Genomic DNA, 13,082 nt, shown 5'->3' with positions numbered 1-13,082 from the left:
TATCATATGACACCGGTTATTACCAATATTGTATTTTGATAGTAACTGTTCATTGATAGAATTAATTGCCTGTGACTTGGAGCAAGTTAGGAAGACCATGTTAGTTTTCAACAAATTTAAACATATGGATTTGCAGTTCCATTGATACATCTGGGTTAGAAACAATATCCGCACAAAGAATTTCTGCTTTTAGGGTGTTTTTCAATACCTTAATCTTGGAACCTTATGACTCCGATTCTACTTTTTTTTGGGTGTGACCCTGATATTGGGGTGGGGGGATAGTTTCCATTTCAAACATAGCTCTAACTACGTAGGAAACAAATCAAGGTCCCTTTTTTCCATAAAATGATGAAGTTTTAACCCCTTTTTTGATCTTATAATTGACAAAAGCTTGTAATGATCCCTTCAAAAGGCAGAAAACAGCTTCCCCTAAATAAACTTATCTTAATTTTTTGGAGACCCATTCTGTGGTAACCGAGAATTTTAAGACGGCCTTCTTTTCCTGTCTCCCTTTACCCTCATAAATGGCCGACCCCTTATAACTTGGAAACAATAAGAGATATATGTTTCAGAAAACTGATTGTAAAAATGCAGATTGGCTTTATCATGAGGAATCCTTTGCAAAACTTTTTAAATCATAAAATACTTTAAAATCAATTAGTTTTTTTTTTTTTTGTTTTTTTTTTCAGGCATGGCCTACTTTAGCCCCAGTACTACATTCTGCAGTTCGCCATACCCCCCACCCACCAATTTTAAGAAATAGGTTTGAGATTGGAGATTTTTATGATTTTATTATGCAAATAAAAATAATTAGGGAACCATTAGCTGTATAATAGGATTGAACCGGCTTCACTTAAAAATGTGTCAGCTGTGTATTTCAGGAAACTGAGTTCAAAAAGGGCACAATTCCCACACAATTTCATATTAGTATTTATTCACAACTACAAATTTTCTCTTTAATACAAACAACATTTCTTTTAACTCTGGTCAGTAGTATGACAGGAGTTGTTATGAAAAAGAAAAGAATATATAAGGTACTTCTGTAAACCAAGTTCAAAGTATCATTTCATGTTTGAGAGAACAAATGTTCCTTGTATAAAATGAATTGTGTCCTAACTAGTACCTCTCTTTGAAATATATTTAGTAATTTGCCTGGAATTTCAAAAACAACCTAACTGGGATGAGGAGCTCTAAGAGTGGGACGAGGGGCGCAGTGCTGGACTAGCGCTGTTTATTATTTAGATGATATTGAGCCTATTTTGTTACATTGGTTCATCCTAATCTTGGGTCAGATTGTCCTTTAATGTATTGAGAGGGCATATAGCTCATGACACACAAAGTGAAATAAGTTTCTGTATGTCAGATTTCAATCCTTATAAGTAGAACTATTTCTCGTCATTGTAGGTTGGTTTTTTGTGTACCTTACTTAAGTAAATACTTCTGGACACTGTGATTGTGCTAATGTACGAAATCTTTTAGTTATTCCTGCCAATCCCGGCTTTGACATTAGAATACTACTTTTAAAAAAATGTATTATGTATTAGAAAGCCATAATATTATATTTTTCTTTAAATTTGTGTGCCATTAGTAGAAGGACAGGGAGAGACACTTTACAATATTGGTTAATTTCAATATTTCCCTAAATTAATGGAGTAATATGCAACGAACGTCTTCAAAAACAAAAGCAGACAATTTTTATACATCATTTTCTAATGATGAAAAAAAATCAACTTTTAATATTAAAAATACAATTTCTAATATTGAAAATGCGTACAAGTGACACAGTGATAATGAAATTTAGATTTTTAGTATTAAAAATTTATATTCTAATATTGGAAAATGGTTTTCGAATATTAGAAATTTTTTTTTTTCAAATTAGAAATCGGATTTCTAATATTAGAAAATGATTTTATATATTAAAAGATCATTTTTGAATATTAGAAAATGGATTTTTAATATTAAAAATGATTGTAGAATTTTTTTATATTAAAGATCATATTCTGAAATTAGAAATCGATTTTTTGATATTAGAAATTGATTTTTTAATTTTAGAAATTGGATTTTTAATATTAAAAATTCATTTTCTTCAGTTAAAAAATTAATTTCTCTTGTTAAAAAAAGTTTTTATTTTTGATAATAGTAATTTCATGTTTAATAGAAAATCAGTTTCGACATATACATATCAGATTTTATTTTGATGTCTAAATGTGTCGATAAAATATGCAAACTTATAAAATGTTGTATGACAATTGAAAAAAAAGTGCCAAAAGATAATGATTTGGAAAACAATATTCAGAGGTAAGAGTAAAGGAAAAGGGTTTTGTTCTCTATTGATAGATCAATGGATACGGCAATATTCGTTTTTTTAGAAGAACTAAATTATTTTTTTTTATAATCAAACAAAATACTATCAGTATCTGATGAAAAAATATGAAAAATTGAATAAGTTGAAAATATTCTGTATTATTTAGAAAAAAAGTTATATAGTGAATATATGACAGTGTGTGTTCCATTTTTTGCCAGGTCATTGATACAAGAAAGGTGTGTAACTCGACCACTCCACGTGAATGAACACAGATTGTACTTGCCAGGTCATTGATATAAGGAAGGTGTATAACTCGACCACTCAAGGTGAATGAACACAGATTGTACTTACATAAGGTAATATATCATCTGTATTGATGTGGCACGTGGATGGAATTAGGGTAATACATTTTTTGTAAATAGTTGGTTGTCACGCAACAATCTTTGGATCATCTTGTAAATAGCAATGAAATTTAATTGTTCATACAAACAGGTTTGTTATTTATTATTCTCATGTTGATAACAAGCTTGCATTTAGTTTAATACAAATAATATCCTGCCATTTTTTTCAATTATGCCTGTTTGAAATAACTTTTAACTCTTAAACTATGTTTACTTCAGTCATTATATAAAAAAATATCGTTTGGTTGACAGAAATTTAGGAAGTTTTTGACTAAAGAGAAAAAGGCCAAATTTTGGGTCAGTTGTCGATGAGACAGACATTTTGGAAGTTGTTGATTTATGTAGGAGTAAGTGTCAAATTTAGGTTTCTGTCAGATATGTTGGAAATCTATATGGTAAAGACTGTTGCCTTATTCAATTTATCATTTTTTTTTCTATTATTTTTTTTAATTAAAAAAAATGTCCCTGGTACTTTTATCTATTGAAAAAAAAAATTCAAACAACCTATTTACCATTCCATTTTTTTTTGTTGAAATATTTTATTCAACTGTCATACTTTTATCGATATTGATGTTTTTTTTTCTCTCTCCTTTTAATGAAAAAAAAATGAACTTCTATTTCACTGCTTCTTGTCGCGTTTCCTATTTTTTTTTATACTTTTCTTGTCACCTCTTGTCTCTAATTAGTGAGACCTGAGAGCACCCATCGTTGACAGACCGATTGCGTCAATCTGACAGGTCTGGGACCCCCGCTAACTTGTATCCCTGACTACGGTTCATGTCTGTAAGTTAATATTAATACAATGATTTGTCACACACAGACTGTTAATTTCAAAACTTTTTTTAAGACCTACGATTTTTATATATAATTTAGGGCCATCATTAAGAATTAGTTTTATAAGGTCTAAACTCGTTCGAAAGTTATTAAAACTCAAATCTGTGAAACTGACGTTTTAGAGTTTTCTCCTTGAGTATTAATCTAAATATCTAATTCTCTGTTTATATTACAGAATTATGACATCTGAAAGCTGCAGCTTCTGTCTGTTACTAGAAAAGACCAGCACTCCTGAAGTATGGGTCCACAATGTGAGGAATCCCTCTGTTCAACATGTAGTGAGCACCACAGAGTACGAAAAGCAATCAGGGACCACAGCACCATACCTTATGAAGATTACCTAAAATTACCATCTTTTATCCACAAAATTCAACTCGACTGCAAAGAACACAAACAAAAATATCAATTTTACTGTAGGTCTCATGATTGTGCTATCTGTCATAAATGTTTGCTGGAATCTCATAAAAAATGTGAAGAAACTTTACACATAGATGATGTGATCCACAATGTAAAATCATCAGCAGTTTTTGAAGATTTATGGACAAATATAATGACAACTCATCAAGCTGTCTTGAATGCAATCATTGATAGGGAAGAAAATGTGAAAAAACTACAGAAAAAGAAGGAAAAACTATCAACAGAGGTGAAAAAAAGAACACAAAGTCTTATTGATCAAATTAAGAAACTAGAAAACAAAACACTATCAGAGTTAGAGTCAGTTGTAAATGAAAATATAAATGAAATCAAAGCCACCAGAAAAATCCTGGAATCAAATAAAAGAAAACTTGGTGAATTATTGGAACAGGAAGAACTCATTAAGAACCATGCATCAAATTTCGAAACATTCATTGCAACAAAACAAATAGAGAGAGAAGTTCAAGAATCAGAAGAAATCTTACACAAATTATCTGAAAAAGGAGCCATGGATAATACAGACATAGAAATGAATAAAAACATCACAGCAGACGACACAATTTTTGGAATAAAAACTCTGTGTGACATAAACAAATTCAGATTTAAAGGTAAATAAAATATGTTTAATTTATAATGATTTAATTTATCAGAAATCTTTAATAACAATATCAGAAATTTTTCTTTTTTTTTTGTAAGAAGTTTTTGTCACAAACATGTTTTAATTTACTGACTTAGTTAATAATCTTTAATAACAGAACTTTTTACTTTTTTATTCACATAAATGTAATAATTAACTTGATTAAAATCTTTTAAAAATTATACAAAATTTGTTTATTTAGTATAATGAATGATTGTTTGGAAATTATTATATATTATTATATTATATTATATTATATTATATTATATATTATGTACATGTAAATTACTTCAATACATACATGTACATGTCATGTTCACGTGGAATTATTTACATTATTTGTTTATCTTTTTTGTCACTTGTAAATATAAGTATGTGTGTATTGTTTTCTGTTATGTCATGTTCATGTACTTGCAAAATGGGATAGATAAATTATGAAATGGGGGAAAGGGGGGTGGGGGGGGGGTTCCCATTGTGATTTTGGCTAGTATTTGCTCATTGAAGCCCAAATATAGAAATTAGAAATTTCAATCAAATGAGGGGAGGGGCGGGGCCCAATCCCCTGAATCTGCCACTGTGCTTAGGCCAAAATGAAAGTATGTGTGTTTACTGTCACATGTTTATTTTGTTTTGTTTTTGTTTTTGTTTTTGTTTTTTTTTTTTTTGGGGGGGGGGGGTGTACAATTGCTGACAGTGCTGGCACTGGAGGCCACCATTGTTGTTTAACACGATAAATACCAGTACCAGTGACGGAAAAGAATTTCCAGAATTTCAGAAAATTGCCAATAAAAAAGTTAGGGTCACAGCAATAAAATGATGGTCGATTGGATGACTGTAAACATACATTTTTTGGCCTTAGGTTAACACTTAAATTTTATAATTATCTTAAATTAGTTCAGATCTAATGAAGGTTAATTTAATAGGAAAACTCAAGTGAAATGATGAACAAGGCCGGTGAAGCTTTTTACTGTGATGAATACACCTAGTTAGTATTTTTCTACCGGTAGTAACACTTTTTAAGGCCTTGCCATTTCAAATTACATTGTACATGTACATGTATTTTAATGGTTGAATGATTTGGAATTTTTCTCATGATAGACTAAGACAATGTTAATTTATCAAGAAGAACAAGGCTCAGTGGAAGTGGATTTTAAACACTTGGTGAATTTGGATTTTTCAATGTGGACGAGGCCATCATGATTGATCATGATCGATGTGGATATTAACATGATCAACGACAAACCTTCTATTTAGAAGTTGTGACACATTTCAATATAGCCTGTGGAATATGAATGCATCATAAGGACGCAGTCAACATGGACATTTTAAACATTGGATATTTTCTAGAGACTTTAACAATTCATGGAGTCTTCTATTATGTGCTCAGCCAATATTTTTTTTTTTGATGAACAATGTCTAGTGAGAATTTATTTATATATATGTTGAACTTACATGTAGCTATCTAAGGTTTTTTCATATGTACATGTATAATCCATTGTGTCTTCAGCTGTCCACATATCTTGAAAAGCTGTAGATACAAGTACAGTACAGGTGTTTAGTGATCATGGTGTTTGTTCGTCCTTCAACTCCCCTGAAACCCCTGAATGGAATTTAATGGAACTTTCACATATTCTTTATACATGTATTATGATGCCATTGTGCATTTCCTATTTTTTTTCCTAACTGAATGACGTTTGGGGTTACCTGATGCGAAATTTATCTGGATAAGTGGTGGGGGAGAAGGGCTTTCCTAATCTGCAACTTCTATGATATCGCTGAATTGAATTTGATGTTACTTCCGCAGATTATTCATTACTTGATATTATTTTGAATCTCATATTTAGTTTTTGCATCTGAATTGTTTAATCATTGAAGGGGTATCCTAGATGTATATGGTTTTTTGGGTAGGAAAGCGGCAGGAGGATATCACCAAGTGAGGTTTGCTTACAGGTTTTTTTTTAGTACATGTAAAGAATTGTTATTTTTATTATTGAGATATCTCTCTTAGAATTATGCAATGTATGTAATGAGTGTCAGTCTCTGTAAGAATTTGGCAGTTGTTGAACCATGGTATGAAAAAACCAACAGTTTTGCTAGTGTAATTTGACTACATGTATTTGCTCTAAATTCAAAGAAAAAAAGTAAAAATTTTTCATATCATTTTGATAACACGAGGTATAATCACATTGAAATGCACATAAAATGAAGAATTCAAGGGCAGCAAATTCTGTCAAAAATTTCATTTTTCTAACATTCTCTTGAAAAAATTTCTGGACAAATCCAGAGATGCAAAGATCAAATTATGGTATGATATAGAGAAAGTATCCTAGCATAAATTAAATTGTCAGATTGGTGGGGTTTTTACAACCATTTTGCCTGATTCTTACAAAAACTTACACTTATATATTAAGTTCAAAAAGAGATACAATCCATTAATTTAAATTCTACATGTAAGTAATTTTTAAGTACATTGTAATGGACATTGTAGTTCTAAGGGAGACAATCCATTTTGCCTCCAAACCATGTCAATGCTATCCATCAGTCATCATTAGTAGGAGTTGATGATTGTAACAAACAAAACTTTTAATCAAGATTTTATCATTTTGGGGACTTACATGTAGTTGTTTTATTTTTTATTGTTTTTTTTTATTTGATTTTTTTGTTTTGTTTTTGTAGACTTTATTACAATATTATAACAACATTTACCACTTAATTTTTTGTAAGTAATTTTAGTGCAAAAGAAATTTAAGTTTTAAAGTCGATATGACAATTACTTAATTATACCTCTATTTTGGTATGATGCCACATTATCTCTGCTTGGCTTTCACACAGATAATTAACTGTTATCAATCAGTAAATAAATCAATCAGTCAATCTCTTCCCACTGACACCATAAATAAAGCATTCACAAAATTTATACAAATTACAGAAATGAACAAACAAAAAACATATTAAGATTCTAACAGGTGTGGATCCAGATAGGTTAAAACAAATCTGCAGTCCTATAATGGTGTCACTCTGTCGTCAGTTTCGTCACTGTCGTCGTAGATATTTCATGTTGATGACTTGAGTATAAGTATATAGACCTTAAGGAAATTAAATCACAAATGAAAGTCCAGTATTGATTTTGGGGTTTTTAACTTGAACTGATTGTGAATGAGGGGCCAGAAACAAATCTTTTCCTGTTTTGCAGATAATAGCTTGAGTAAAGATGAATGGATCTTACAAATTGTACATCAAGGTGGCATACCCCATCTCAAAAGAAAGGCTTGGATTGCCCACATGCAAAAATAATTTATTTTTTCAGCAACAGCCGGAGTTAAAAGTCTTATTTGAATTATAACTCACATTGTTTAGGGATGGTGGCAATATTGAATCATATTTTTTAATCGTATGACGGAGAACAAAATTTTGGCATAAATTTGGAATAAACTTATTTTTTTGATAACAAACCAAGCCAGACTCCCCCAACTTTCTCATTTTGCAGTCCCCTGATTGTAACCTTATTCCTGCATGCACGTTTATATATAATGCCTTACTTTCCTATGAAGTTTTATCAAAATCAGTCAGGCGGTTTAGGAGGAGTTGCCCTTCTGAGATTTTATTATTGCAGCACTTGAGTTCAATTATCTCCCCTTGGCAGTAATTATATTACTTCATGCACATCTAAACATGTTGCAAACCTTTCTATAAAGGTTGCAAACCTTTCTATAAAGTTTCATCAAAATCCCTTTCATTGTTAGAGAAGATGCACTTATGATTTATAAACATGAAACATACTCGATTTGGATTATCTCCCTTTGTAGTCTCCCTGACAGTAACCATATTTCTTCATGTACATCTTCATATGATGCCAGCTTCCTACAAAGTAGGGTGGTTTGATTTTATAACGAGTTAAAAATAAAAAATAATTCCAGAGTTGTAGTCATATACGACTATCCACCGGGAGGCGCTGAAAATTTTGGTTATATATCACCAGAAATTAATACACAATAACTCTCAATAATTTTGGGGTGAAGCGAGGAGCTAGTGCCTCTGAGGTTTGTAAGTAGAAAAGCTGAGGACCTCTGATTGCCCTTGCGATCAACCCTTGATTGAAATGGTACCTTATAACTCACCGATACCAATATCTCAGGCTGATAACAAAGGCAATATTAAAAATTGGGGTGCATTAGTAAAAACATTTTTTGTGGTGGATTTTGATTTTCATTCTCCAAATTATTAATTTCAGCCCCCCATCCCCTCCTTCCTCCTTTCAGTAAAATATGGTCAGTGCTGCCTCAACTGGATATTGTGTGGGACTTCACTTTACATTGGCTTGTAATGTAAAGCCTCAAATAACAATCTGATAAAAAATAAAATTAAAGAGAAGCTAAAAAATATTGGTCTGAGGGAGATAATCAAAAAAATAATTAAAAACTTGATTTGAAACAAAAAGCGCAGCTCAAAATTTAGATATTTGATAAAGTGAATTCTGTCTAAATCAGACACTTTGTTGAAGATTTTTATATCAGTGTAAATGTAGATTTTGGAACCTTAGAAAACCAACAACCTATACAAGTCTTAGAGGAGCCAATTTAAATTTGAAGGATGTAGGTTTAGACAAGTTTCACAGTATGTAATTCATACAAAAAAACATACATAGATAAATAAATATAGTGACTTTCCTTTGTTAGTTCAGTCTGTGCTTTTCCTCATTTGCCCAAAACCTGAGGCTAGTAAAAATTGATTCGGGTTAGTGAAAAGTCTGAGAATTTAAGTTGCATTCTTATAAAACAATTACTGCAATTGACTGTTTGGACCAACAGCTGAAAGTTTTGATGATACAGACAGTAACAGTTAGTAAATAACACAGTTTTTGTGTAAAACGTGGATTAAAATGTCAATTTTCATATCAAATAGCATAAACCCTACAAATCTGGAGAGCATAAATCACCTTCAATTTACTCTGATAAAAAAGATAGTTGAACATCAGAAGTTTATCATGATGATCCCAACTGGTTATACTCCACCCAAAAAGAGGGTCAGGGTAGTTAGTAGAAAGGAAGGGTCTAGATACATTCTGGAGCACTCAAGAAGTCAGGCTGGTTTGTACAAATGAGAGTCTAAATCCATTCTCCAAGATGAAGGCAAAAAATATTTGTGGTAGGTCCTCAGTTGCTGAATCCATAGATGATGATGAAATGCCATCATCTCAAACAGCCCCAAGTACATAGTACTGGAAGATGATATTTACTCAGTCAAGATGAACATGGAACAATTGAGATGAAAGCAGACAATTTCTTCCGACACATACTTCTATGCCACTGGAGAGACACCAGACCTGAAAATAGAACCGAAAAAAATGTTGTACTTACAAGCACAAAATATGCAACTATTTATCTCATGGATTTTATTTTTAAACCAAACCTGTCCTAACAGACAGAAAGACTGATACCCAGACCACTTTATACACTTGACTAATTAACCTGAGGTTAATAAACTACCTCCAACCTAACACGTAACAGACAGACATGAAACCACAATATACATGTAAACTTTAGGCTTGACTAATCAAACAGTTAGACTGGCACCTTGACAACGTTATACACTTGACTAATTAATCAGAGGTATATAAAAACTACATCCCAAGCAAACATGATACAGACAGACAGACAGACAGACAGACATGAAATCACTATATACACTTCAGGCTATACTAATCAGACAGTTAGACTGACACCTTGACCACTTTATACACTTGACTAAGTAACCAGAGGTATAAAAACTACCTACAAGCCTAACATACTACAGACAGACCAACAGACAAGAGATCACTTTATACACTTGACTAATTTACCACATATATATAGAAAATACCCAAAAACCTAACAGACAAACAGACTGACATGACATCACTTTATACACCTGACTAATTTACCAGAGGTAGAACAAAAAACTACCTCCAAACCAATAAAGCTACAGACAGACTGACATGACATCAATATATACACCTGGCTAATTTACAAGAGGTAAAAAAAAACTACCTCCAAATCAACATGCTACAGACAGACAGACACGAGATCACTTAATACACTTGACTAATTTACCAGAAGTATAAAAAACTAGCTCCAAACCCAATATGCTCCAGACAGCCAGACAAAAGGTTACTTTATACACTTGACTAATTTACCACAGGTATATAAAATACCTAAAAACCTAACAGACTGACAGACAGACAGACAGACAGACAGACATGAGATCACTTAATACACTTGACTAATTTACCAGAAGTATAAAATACCTACCACCAAACCTAACATGCTACAGACAGACAGACAGAGAGACAGAAAGGAGATCACTTAATACACTTGACTTATTTACCAGAAGTATAAAAAAACTACCTCCAAACCTAACATGCTACAGACAGACACGAGATCACTTAATACACTTAACTAATTTACCAGAGGTATAAAATAACTAGCTCCAAACATAACATGCTACAGACAGACAGATACAAGATCACTTTATACACTTGACTAATTTACCACAGGTATATAAAATACCTAAAATAAAAACCTAACTGACAGACAGACAGACAGACTGACACTTTATACACCTGGCTAATTTACCAGAGGTATAAGAAAACTACCTTCAAATCAACATGCTACAGACAGACAGACACAAGATCACTTAATACACTTGACTAATTTACCAGAGGTATAAAAAACTAGCTCAAAACCTAATATGCTACAGACAGCCAGACAAGAGATCACTTTATACACTTGACTAATTTACCACAGGTATATAAAATACCTAAAAACCTAACAGACAGACAGACAGACTGACATGACATCACTTTATTTACTTAACTAAGTTACTAGAGGTATGAAAAACTACCTCAAAACCTATCAAGGTACAGACAGACAGACACGAGATCACTTTAAACACTTGACTAATTTACCAGAGGTATAAAAAAACTAGTTTCAAACCTAACATGCTAAAGACAGACTGACATGAAATCATTTTATACACTTGACTAATTTACCACAAGTATACAAAATATCTAAAAACCTAACAGACAGACAAGACTAACATGACATCACTACATTCACTTGACTATCAAGTAGAGGTAAACAAACACTGCCAAAACTAATGTGTGACAGACAGACAGACATGAGATCACTATATACACTTTACTAATCAACCCAAGATATAACAGCTACCTCCAAACCTAACGTGTGACAAACAGACTGAATCACTAATCTGTTCAGTATTGAAATTATTGCCATATTCAACTCAGGGGATACCAATCCATAAAAAATAAACACATTTTTCTGAAATTTGCACCAAAAATAGATCTTATTTACTGAACATTTTCACCAGAAGTTTCACTCCATAATTTGTTTTGCCTAGCTTTGCACGACATTAAATTCAATTAATGCCCACCCCCTTAAACTCAAATCCTGGATCCGCCCCTGATTAATGACATTTTCAGAGGCATAAATCCAAGGAGAGTCAAAAATCCCTTCTAAATACAATTTTCTTACAGCAAAAGGTAATAAAATACATAGAAAACTGATTTCAACAAAAATAAGTTAAGATATTATAGCAAATACCTCAAAAATCAGAAAATTAAATTTATACTGTAAAGGGAGGTAATTCTGCAGTACATGTACAGTTTATTCAAGATGACTCTTTATGATTGCATGTTTTATTGATTTTTTCATAAAATAAAAAAGAAATTCATGTATTTTCTTAATTTCAGAGCTGACCAAACAACATAAAGGCTTGTGTACTTTAAAAAATCCTCCAAAAAGTTGAATCAGAATAGAGGTTTTTTTTTAGTGTGTTTCTTCCAATGTTTTTTGCTGTCCTGAACTTTACATCTTTAATAGTATTTGCAACAGATATGTGGGGCAAGGATCAAATATACATGTACAAGGGATTTTTTTTTCATTCTGTAATTTCATGTGAAAATTTTTATTTGGTCCTGTGGAACAAAGTCAAAATTTAGGACATATGTTTTGGGGGGTTATTTCTGAGAATTAACGGAATAAAATTGAAATGTGGCTAAAAACAAAAAAAAAAATATTTTCATTTTGTCCATATCTAAATGGGTTTCTATGGAATTTTCAATGTAAATCTCTTAATTGCTTATGGCATCATGGTAAAATTGGGCAAATGAGCTAATTATTGTCTCATTATGAGTTTCTGCACACACAGTGTCATAATAACAGCAAATAAACACCATTCATAATCAGTGGAAAGGGTATAGGTAACAATTTGAACATTTAGAACTTGTTTTTGATGGGAAAGGTCATTTGGTAAAATAACAGTTTTTGTCAGTTGTTGCAACCTCTTGTAATACATGCACAACTCTGTACTGCATTGGTCTGCAATTCTGAAAACAAATTTGATAGAGAAATGTCTTGAAAATGTAAAAAAAGCATGATTTCCCATTCTTTTACATATATTTTGGATAAATATGCCACTTAAGCCCCTACCAAGT

The 13,082-nt window shown here is 31.8% G+C and overlaps 1 protein-coding gene across 2 annotated transcripts; it reads left to right on the top strand.

Moving 5' to 3' along the window:
- The first annotated feature begins 2,168 nt into the window (after nucleotides 1–2,168).
- LOC148600643 (uncharacterized) lies at nucleotides 2,169–7,304 on the top strand. Of its 2 annotated transcripts, none has more exons than XM_088557706.1 (3): nucleotides 2,169–2,661; nucleotides 3,716–4,562; nucleotides 5,690–7,304. In XM_088557706.1, exons 2-3 carry the CDS (start codon nucleotides 3,779–3,781, stop codon nucleotides 5,692–5,694), a joined length of 789 nt encoding a protein of 262 aa, XP_088413832.1. In that variant the 5' UTR covers nucleotides 2,169–2,661; nucleotides 3,716–3,778; the 3' UTR covers nucleotides 5,695–7,304. The 2 variants fall into 2 exon arrangements, with proteins under 2 accessions (XP_088413832.1, XP_088413833.1); XM_088557707.1 differs by lacking the exon at nucleotides 2,169–2,661 and adding an exon at nucleotides 3,391–3,489.
- Nucleotides 7,305–13,082: the final 5,778 nt, after the last annotated feature.

This window comes from Perna viridis, chromosome 13, assembly GCF_037379345.1.
Source record: "Perna viridis isolate PV_CMFRI_1.1 ecotype Kerala chromosome 13, ASM3737934v1, whole genome shotgun sequence".
NCBI classification, from domain to species: Eukaryota; Metazoa; Mollusca; class Bivalvia; order Mytilida; family Mytilidae; genus Perna; species Perna viridis.
This window is presented reverse-complemented; position numbering and strand designations above follow the sequence as displayed.

Excerpts from the sequence above, each read along its gene's own strand:
- LOC148600643 (XM_088557706.1), top strand. The coding sequence starts at position 3,779 with ATGGGTCCACAATGTGAGGAATCCCTCTGTTCAACATGTAGTGAGCAC.